At 38.2% G+C, this 10547-nt stretch overlaps 1 protein-coding gene across 2 annotated transcripts; it reads right to left on the reverse strand.

Annotated features, from left to right (window-relative positions):
- Nucleotides 1-1227: 1227 nt before the first annotated feature.
- slc10a7 (solute carrier family 10 member 7) lies at nt 1228-10008 on the reverse strand (the record flags this gene model as incomplete). 2 transcript variants are annotated; one of them, XM_035675636.1, is given in 7 exon segments in its annotated part: nt 1228-4926; nt 6443-6490; nt 6646-6791; nt 7529-7602; nt 9020-9071; nt 9672-9837; nt 9925-10008. In XM_035675636.1, coding segments are annotated over 6 exon segments (543 nt in total), but the record flags the coding sequence as incomplete, so codon positions are not given.
- Between the last annotated feature and the right edge of the window lie 539 nt (nt 10009-10547).

Raw genomic sequence — 10547 nt, forward strand, 5'->3', positions numbered from 1 at the left:
TTTTACTCTTGTTTTTTTTAAATAACCAACTTGTGCTCTACAAGATGTTCTTGGCTAAACATTTCTCCCAATAGAGATTTCTGCCTCCAACATGTTTAGAGAACTAAAACTACAATCTGCCTTCTGATAGACAGTAGGAAATTTACAAAGCTAGGATGACACACACCATTTGGTGGATTTTTTGTTTGTATCTAGCATGCATCAGAAAGATAAATAGAAACTCTGTAAACACACCCCACAGTATTAGTATGAGGATAGTGACACAGGGGCTGTAAGTCCAGCTACGATTGTATGATTAGGTAATGTTTTTGTATAAATTCAGGATTTGCATGCTGAGGTATAACTAATTAATACCTTTGCATATTGTAATTAGGATTTTTTCCCACTGAGGTTTATATATGAGGTCAATCTAAAACTAATATTAAACATTACTACTTCATCTATTTGTAAATGGTGTTAAATCATATGGATGGACATAATAATAAAGCATATTTTCAGTATCCAGTATATGTGTATATCTTTATTTTAGCTCTTGCAGCATGAGGATTTATGGATGGCAGTGCTGGTTGCTTACTAATTTCAAATCACGTGGGTCGGGTTGTGCATTAGAAGCGGCACAAGGCCTCTAGAGTCTTTTGGCATGGCTTTCACAGTCTTATTTTATTATTACTTCATCCAAATGATGTGACAGAAGAGCCATCTGTCCAAAAAAGTTGGGTCAGTAAAATTAATGAGCTGCCAATAATTCCCAGTGTGTTTCTCCAATTTGACCAAACAACAAATTTAAGGTTTTACTACATATTTACTGTATCTAAACTCACCCTGAGGAGGAATGAATATAATATTATTACATATTATAATAGAGAGAACACTGATTGCATACAGGGGTGTTCACAAGTTCAAGAGAAAATAAGAAAAACATATTCAAGCCACTGTATAAATTGCAGGATAAAATCTGGGTTTCAACAGTGTGTTAACTGTGCAGGGGTGTATAATTATCATTATTATAAGGAATCATTTAGCAGAACATAGACATAGCACATCACATCATAATTTAAAACTTCACTATCCAGTAGCCTATATATAATATTGGTGTAATTTGCAAAAACCTTACACTTTTCATCTCATAGAAGAGTGCCATGGATATATTTCTCTCATTGCTTACAGCTTTGGTGAGTATAGTTGCAGTGTGAAGCAGAAAAACAACAGGCAATTTTCAAAGTTTGTAGGTTTATTTCCTTATACCTTCTTATGTAAACAAGCAGCAGAACAGACCCACACATACCCAGTTGACCATATTTCTTCCCAAAATATACTACTGGCAAAACAATAACACTGTAAACAGACAGAGGCTGACTATAAACTCAACTGTTACTGGACAGCCAATGAAATGGCATTAGCGTTGTAGAGGCTTTAATAACCTCCATAGTAACAGTGGATGACTCCTGTTTGTTAGAGATACATAAATATCTACCAACCAGGCTGAAAACATGGAGCTGAAGTCGTTCTTTGTGTCTGTAGATCAAATCAGTAACATTCTCAACAAACACTCTGGTATCTGTGAAGGTTATTCAAGAAATAGACTTTTGCTTCCCGGCGCTATTGTCAGACATAACAATGAAGATTCTTGAACAAGACTATGTTCAATTACAATGTCTTTTAACATCCAAGGCCAATGTTTTTAAATTCATTTCTTTCTTCACCTGACAGCTATAGGAAAGATTGTGTTTGTGGCAAAGACTATGGTTAAGGTATGGTTGGGGTTAGGCAAATAAAACACCTGTTTAAAGCAGCTATAACAGATATTTTTTTATTTTAACATTACATTATAGTAATATATTAAATGATAATGTGAAAGATGTCACTTGTAGTGATGTACCTACAAAGAATCATCACCTGAATATGCAGCTCCCCTCTGCTTTATGGAGCTTTGTAGTGAGTTTTAGCTCACTGTTTTTCGCTGTGGTCCACAACTTAACTGTTCTGGTTAACATAGTAATTTTTGGCCTTAAGAAGCTGCTGTTCAGCACCAAACAGCAGACAGACACAGTTAGCAACTAACCGGTAAACATAATGGAGCATTTAGCAGCTAAAGAGTCAGATATTTCCCTCAGGAGCTGGTAGAGACAAAAAACTGAGCTAAAAGTGAGTGAATACTGGACTTACATTCATCAGGTGGACACAAACACGACTACCAATGAATGATAATTTTGTTGTACAACTGCTGGATGTGTAAATAAACAACTGTTTTACTAAGCATTTCTAAATTAAAAGGCAGTAATATATCATTGCTGTTTGCATAACTTGCCAAAAAACTTCAATTATTGCAGATTTAAGGTAAGATTGTGGTCATGTTTAGGAAAAAGGGATTGGTAATGTTACGATAGTTGGATGTCCTACACACACTTACAATCCAGTGGCAGTGTATGTTAATGGGAAGCCTGTGAGGCATCATGTCCTGATGTTCATTGATGTTCATTAGACTAGCAACTTCCCATGGTTGGTCAGGGTGCTACTATCAAGTAGACTGATTTAGGAAAGAGTGATGGTAATGTTAACATACTAATTCTACTACAACAGAAACACAATCAGCTGTTTAGAACTGAGGCCCTCAAATATCTTCATAAGAAGGTCCTAGGAAAATCAGAATTGACATCAGAGGGATGTAAGTAGTGAGACCAGCCCCTGAACAAAGTCAAGCCCTTGTTATATACGCGTTTGACAGTCTGGTCCATAAAACCACAATCACAAACCGACCAACGCTGGCTCAAAATACTGTCAGCCTTGTATGAATGCACGGAGAATAAGTCTTTCATGGATGATACATTCATTGTCATCCCTCTGAATAGGGCAAATCGTATTCCAGACGCCTCAGTCATTGACCATATCAGTTTGATTACTAGGCCACGACCTTGTTTCAAGACCTTAATTTTATATTTACCCCTAGCGTGGCTATATAAATGGCAGTGTCAGTCTGTTGGTCAGTCCACTTTGGTCTAAAATATCTCAACAACTACGGGATGGATTGCCATGACATTTGGTACAGACATTCATGGTACCCAGATGATGAAACCCAAGTACTTTGGTGATCTTTGCTAACTCATCCTGTCAAATATCTCAACAACTACAATGTTTTAGATGGAATTTTGTGTAGACATTCATGGTTCCCAGAGGATGAATCCTATAGACTTTGCTGGTCCCCTGTCATTTCCTCTTGTACCATTGTGAGCTTGACAATAGCTTGTTTGCAATTACGTGATACTGATGACACGTTAAATTCAGATGGAGGGCAGGAAGTGGCACAGAACAGAATGGATAAGATGGAGGAAAGTCTCTTCGGTGCTAGTTTAAACAATATTAGAGAGAAAGAGCAAAACAGAAAATCACCTATGCTGGATGCGATTATCAGCTGAATTTAAAGACTTGGCCTTTCCGATGGCGAACTGAAGCCACCAGAATCATTTGACTTTTGTTAAAAGGAGTCTGGTGACTTTGAGGACATTGATATAGCGCTTCAGTTCCCAATCAGAAAAGGCTGACAGCAAGCTAAAGTGATGAAAATATTCTAAATATAGCATACCCTTAAACTGCTATTTGCTGCTGCCCTGTCCACAGAAGTACTCGGAAGCAGTTTTCTAGCATTTTTCAGTCAATTTGAGTCAACAACTTTTTGGTACTTGATAAAAGTTCCTTGGGGTTTCTAAGTTTGATTATTTAGAGAACACAATTAACGATTCACAACAGGCTTTTTTTTTTTTTTTGGACCACAGGAACGCAGTAAAGTGACATCATGGGCAAACAAGCTATTGTAGTTTTGAGTGATATGGCCCTGATATGTCTAACTGTTGGATTGATTGCCATGAATTTGGGACAGACATGTCACCTCAGGATGAACTATAATAACTTTGGGGATCCCCTGACTTTTTATGCAACACTGTTTTATAACCAAATACATTCACAACTAATGACATTACCATCAGTTTCTGCTGTACTTTTTGTTTAGCGCTAATTAGCAAATGTTAGCATGGTGATTATGGAAAACATACCTGCGAAACATCATTAGCGTAACATTACGAGCAATGAGAGATGGTAATTTGTGATCAATACGATGTCGGCAAACATTACCATAGATGTAAAAAAAAAGGATATCATCTACATATAGATGCAAGACTATAGACGTAAAAGAAGGAAAGATTATGATATTGTGTTAAATTAAACTTTCTTCCCATCATACCTTCATTTGGAGTTAACTCCACACCATCATCTCAAAGTTGTCACTACTGGACTGCTTCTTGTCAACAAACACAAATGTTATTTTAAGAAAGTGTCAAAAATCCAAACAGCTGTCATTATTATAACTGTATTTTAAATGTCTGATAATCCAGCATTCATTTGTTTCTATCAAGAGCATAAATGTAACAAACGTCCACACTTTCTGGCAGTGACAGCCAGAAGAAAGATACAGTAGAAAAATGTGAAAAAATAGCAAGAGAAATAAAAAAGAATGGTCCCAGTAACTCCACCCTTCCTGTTCCTGCTGGGAGGTGCTGTTTTTCAAAACAAACTCTCCATGTGCTTAAAAAACGAATAACAGCTGTCCTCTTTTTGCAGAATTTTTTGGGTACTTCATATAAAAATAAACTTGTACATTTGATTCTTTTAAATATAAAAGAATATATATATGATGGAAATAATTTTTGAGAATTTTTCGTTGTCGTAGAAACGGAGAATATCGAGGCAACTGGCACGCTTCGTCCCCTCCGTCGGGCTGAGGTCTCTGTTGATTGGTTGTAATAAGGCACGTACTGCTGTATCCCTCCGCAGTAGTCCACCGTCACAGCACAAACACACACATACTTGTGCAGAACTACCAAAACACTTGTTTCAGTTTCGTCAGATGGGCTGAAGAGTTGATAGTTTCACGGTCTGAATGGAAAGAGAGAGAGGAGCAGAAAGTGTGAGAGAGTAAGTGAGTGAGAGATTCAGATAGAACATAAACAGAAGAGACAAAGATGTGAGGGGTAGTTTCAAATTCAGTTCTGAAAAGTGAGAATTTCCAAATGGAGTCTGTTGAGAGAATCCACCACCGCCACCAGCAGATGAATGAGAGAAATCATTTGGAGAAAGAATCCTTTACAGCACGTGGGATGGAGGCTTTAACATGTACTGCCCCTTCTGTCTACACTGGTACTAGTTCAATTTGTGCATCTGGCAAAAGTAAACAAATCATTCTTATCTTTTAGTGCAGTAGGGATTGTTACATCTCAACAGTCACAACAACATTTAATTGCACTTACTTGCACAGTAACTAAGGTGACTGTTGGTCACACAAATGAGAAAACCAGTCCTGTAACTTGAGTAAGAGATAAAGAACTATAAAGCTGCAACAATTCAACATCTCAGTCATATTGTACCAAAACTTTCCTGGTCCCAGCTTCTCAAATGTCAAAGTTAGTCGTTTTTCTTTGTCATAGATGATAGTAAACACAATATCTTTGGGTGCTGGACTTCTGGTTCAACAAAGCCAGACGTGAAGATGTCACCTTGTGCTCTGATTATTTGTGATGGACATTTTCCACTATTTTTATTACTATTTCACAGACTAAATTAATCGATAAGTTCCAGAGAAACTAGTTAAGACAGATTTCTGCTGACCAAAGGTAGCAGTATGAAGGGAAGCAGACCCTCACTATCAGATTAGCATGGCAAATGATAAATGATTATTCGCTTATAGTAAAATTGTTAATTGACTAACTGTCTCAGCTCTAATTGTATCTGTGTGTATGTCAGCTGATTAGTAACACTGACACTGTTCCTGTAAAAAAGAACATTACAGTAGAAGTACAGAAAAGTCAAAAACACATGTTTTTTACCTGTAAAATGTCCAGTTCAGTATATATCTTAATCACAACTCTTTAAAAAACTAATTTAAGCGATCTATTTATGATTCATATCAGCCTCAAAAAGCCTCTCTGGGGTGCATCAGAAATAAATAAAAATTTGACTAAACTCAAAGTTTTTGTAAATTAGTTCTTTGATTGGTGATTTACAGTAATTTTCTGGCATAATTCTCCTACTCATCATCACACCCACCACCATTAAAACCAGTACAGCGTTACTGAAGTAAAGCTGGTGAGTTTGCAGCAGTGAGTCCAGCAGGAGATTCTTGTAGATTGTTTTCCTGACAGCGGAGGGAGCTGTTGCACTCAGAGCTCGTTTTTAAAACACTAATAGACCCAAAGGAGTAATAATAATCATATCATATAACATATCATATAATATCATATCAGTTGAACAGGGGTAGAAAGCCCAGAGGTGCCTGCTGGACACACTGTCACAAAGTCACATGATCACAACAGCGCTGCAGCTCTGATTATGAACAGCTTCTTTTTAATTAGATCAGTTTATTAAGTCACTGTTTTGGAGTCAGTTGTCTACTCACTCAGGTCAGTGGTGTTGGAATGCGGCCCTATCTCAACAACAGACTAGACTGTAGGAGAGGAGAAAAGGTGACGAGGTTAGTGTTGGAATGCAGCCGGCTCTCTCAGGAGGTAGACAGGAGTTTGAGATCAGTGATGGAGTCCTCAGGGTTTGAAGCAGAGCGGCGAGGTTTCACTTGTAATGTGTGTGCGTTTGTGTGTGTACCTTCTGACGGCTGGTCATCCAGCTGCGGATGGTCGGTACAAGTACGGAGCCGAGCAGGATCTGAGCCGGATGGTAGATCAACAGAGGGACTGAGATCAGAGAGAGATGCTCGTAGCCCTCGAACACGATCTTTAACATGGGGATACCTGGAGGGAGACAGAAAGAGATATTTTGATACGTTGCTATAATCTAAATTTAATCTGTGAGATTCTAATAAAACATAAATCTTCTTCTCTTTTATTGATTCTATGACACCTCTTTCTGGGACATTATCGAATCGTGGTCAGAAGAAAGGTCTTACACAGTTCAGGGTGTTGCATCGTCTCCACCTTTCAGAAGTCCCCTGTGTGACTGCTGTCGGGGTATTTCCAGCTTCACTGGGGCACATATTTTCGGTATGCCCAGATTATGAATTTTTGGAACTCCATATTTAAATCTCTGTCCGATATCCTAGGACATGCGGTCGAACGTGACCTGTGTTGGTTGTACTTGGGGTACTTGGCAACACTTCCACCTTGGCAAGGTTCTCTGATTCTTTTAGCTCGCAGATAAATTCTACTGAACTGGAAACAGGCACAAACTCCCACTTACATCATGATGATCAAAGACGTTATGACCCCTTAAACTGGTAAAACTCAGATTTACCTAACGTAGTATCATTAAATTCCATAAAACCTAGCAACCCTCTACATGTGACTGTGTAGAGGTTAGACCATTGTGTGAGATGTCAATTAAAAAGTGGATTACTGGTTTAAAAATGTACATGCGTAAAGAGCACAAGTACAATTTAAAAACTACTTGTTTACTCATGTGTGTCAATTGTAATCTATTACTACATACATGTATAAGTTACATTAAGGTGTAGGTGTGTGTGTGTACCTACCCAGAGTGAGAGACTTGTGTGTGGAGCAGAACACGATGGCGACAGTGTCTGCAGGGCTGAATCCTGAGCCTGACCTGCAGAGAAAAACAGAAGGTAAAAACTCTCATCGTTCACTCTCAGTCTGGGTGTTGTGACCTCTGACCTTTCACTTGTTACTGTGCTCGTGTATAAACGTGTTATCCTAAAACTAAACTTCCACATGTTCTTTCCTCTGTTACCTCTTACTGTTTGTTTTCATTATTTACTTATCTCAGTATTTGCACATCATACTATGATTTTTACCTAACGACAAAGCAACACAAGCAAAAACACAACTGATGAGCTTTGGATGTTCTTACAAGTCTGACAGCAGTTAATATGTTGCAGCACTTTACTGCTACATGTACTGATGATACCAGTCATAACTGAATACTGTGTTCAAGAGATAGCAGTCCAAAGAGAAAGCGGTCCAAAAAAAACATACGGACGAAGAAAAAGAACAATAAGCAAAATAAACACTGACAATAACAATATGAAAAAAATTAATGCAGCAGTCACACAATTATTGTCAAATTATTAGACTTCACTAAAACTTAAAGTTAATATTAAGATTATCATTATTGTTACTATTATATGAATCAAATAGACAGCACTGATCTATGCCCTGTATCTACAGCAAGGACTGCTGTCATATATTTACAGCATTGATCTATGTCCTGTATCTAGGGCATCTACCAGTGCCCTGTATCTACAGCATCAACCTGTGCACCGTATCTATGACATTGACCTATGCCCTGTATCTATGGCACAGACCACTGCCCTGTATCTACAGCATCAACCTCTGCCCTGTATTTATGGCATTGACCTATGCCCTGTATCTACAGTACTGAACTCTACCCTGTATCTACAGCATCAACCTATCTACACTGAACTTTAATTTAAATAAACAGTACAGAATTCTGAGTTGTATCTGTCCTGTCCTCTGTGACTGCTATTGTTGGTATAATTGTATGAATGTGCTTTATGTACAACCTTCCCAAATTTGGCTGCAATCCAATTCAGCATTGAAGAATTATAGCCCGTTAAATTCATCGGGCCATGCCTTCAAAAGTTCGGTAACCAATTAAACGGACAAGTGATACCCAAACACACAAACCTTAAAATATTGTTCAGCTTTATCTAAATATGATATGCAATACATTTTTCACAATTCAGTGAAATTGACAATTGACAATTCTGTTCAAAAAAGATTTACAGTAAAATATTCATATCTCAATAACTGTAACAAATATCAAAAAGAAAAGTAATAGACTGAATTACACTACTGGGCTTTATATGTGAACGTTTGAACTATGTGTGAGTTAAAACGAAAGCAAGAGATAAAAACGATTAAAGGTAACGGTTGTTGAATAAAATGATGAAATGAGGAGACGAAGCAGATGGTATAGTCAAAGAGGAGCAGAGGATGGATAACAGGAGGAGATGGAGGAGGAGGAGGAGGAGGAGGCTCACCTGGTAGAAAAGGCAAACGTGAGCAGCATGAAGCTCAGCTGGATGGAGAAAACTGCAGAGAACAACAAAAGAGACACGTTTCACCTTGATGTTCAACTAAACAGGTCAAATAAGAGTGTAAAACTCATATTTCACCTACCTGGTGTCTTGTACTAGATGACACTAGATTGCTGTATTTTGTTTGTCTACTAATGTAACAACTTTATCTCTCTTCATCTTTTTATTAATATTTTCATTTAGTTTTCATATAATTTAAACAAAACCAGATATTACAAGTTATTCAGTGAGCTTTAGAGATTCTGGTAGATAGACTTTGCCTTTGGACAGAGGCAGGCTAGCTGTTCCTCCTGTTTCCAGTCTTTGTGCTAAGCTAACCAGAGGCTGACTGTAGATTCGTACATGCAGACATGAGAATGATATCTATCTTCACATCTAACTCTCGGCAACACAGTGAATTTCCTACATTTAGGAGGATCTGTCTAAATGGAAGTATAATATTTGTAAAGATGTTTTCATTATAATATGCATCTTCTACATTTAACCCATCTTACGTTAGATGGCATTAGAAGCAGTGGGGAGTCAGTGTACAGCACAAAGAGCTTACCATATTTATATAAACATATAACTTTCTGCACACATGCAATATACTCACTGATGAGGACGACCATCAGCAGGCTGGTGGGGTCCAGTTCGATGTTGGGGTTACTGAAGGTGTCACAGAAGGTGGTATAGATGATCATGAGGAGGACGGCGCTGCTGACGGCACCGAACGGAGGCTTTCTCCGCTCCAGATACTCCCTGAGGAAACCACGACACACCTGCACACACAAACACCAAAGAGAGATTTAACAACACGACAGTCGGACATATTTAACCATTTCTGTACAGAACACACACATTCCTACCTGACCCAGGATCAGAGGAACCACAACAGTCATGAAGAGCTGAGAGAAGATGGAGGAGAAGGGAACGGAGGAGGAGGAGCCGAGCTGGAGGAGGAGAACCAGGAGAAGATAAATAACTCCACAGAGTTATTTTACATATTTATTCACTCACCTGGAGTTACAAACAGCAGATTTAAGCTTTAATTTGTTATTGTTAAGCCTGCAACAACTGTATTTTTGGCCACTCGGTGGCAGTGTTTCTGTCCACCTGATGAATAAAGCCCAATAATTACCCTCTCTACCAACTCCTGAGGGAAATATCTGATTCTTTAGCTGCTAAATGCTCCACTATGTTAATCAGCTAGTCACTAGAGCTAAAAGAGAGTGAATATCGGACTATTTCTTGGCTGGGCGCAGTGACTTCCTGGAGTCTCTGCTTGTTGTTTTTACACTTTTATGCAGATTAGATGTGTTACTTGGTCGGCTGATTTTTCTACGTTTAGACAAAGCCAAGCTACCTATTTCTCCATTTTCCCAGTGTTAGTGTAAGTCTTAGCTACTGTATCAAGTTTAAAAATGTCAAAATGTCCCTTAAAAAGGTCCAGTGTGTAACATTTAGGCCACTGTAGTTTCTCATTCCCAGG

This window comes from Morone saxatilis, unplaced genomic scaffold (assembly GCF_004916995.1).
Source record: "Morone saxatilis isolate NCDOM2014 unplaced genomic scaffold, NCSU_SB_2.0 Contig4, whole genome shotgun sequence".
NCBI lineage: Eukaryota > Metazoa > Chordata > Actinopteri > Moronidae > Morone > Morone saxatilis.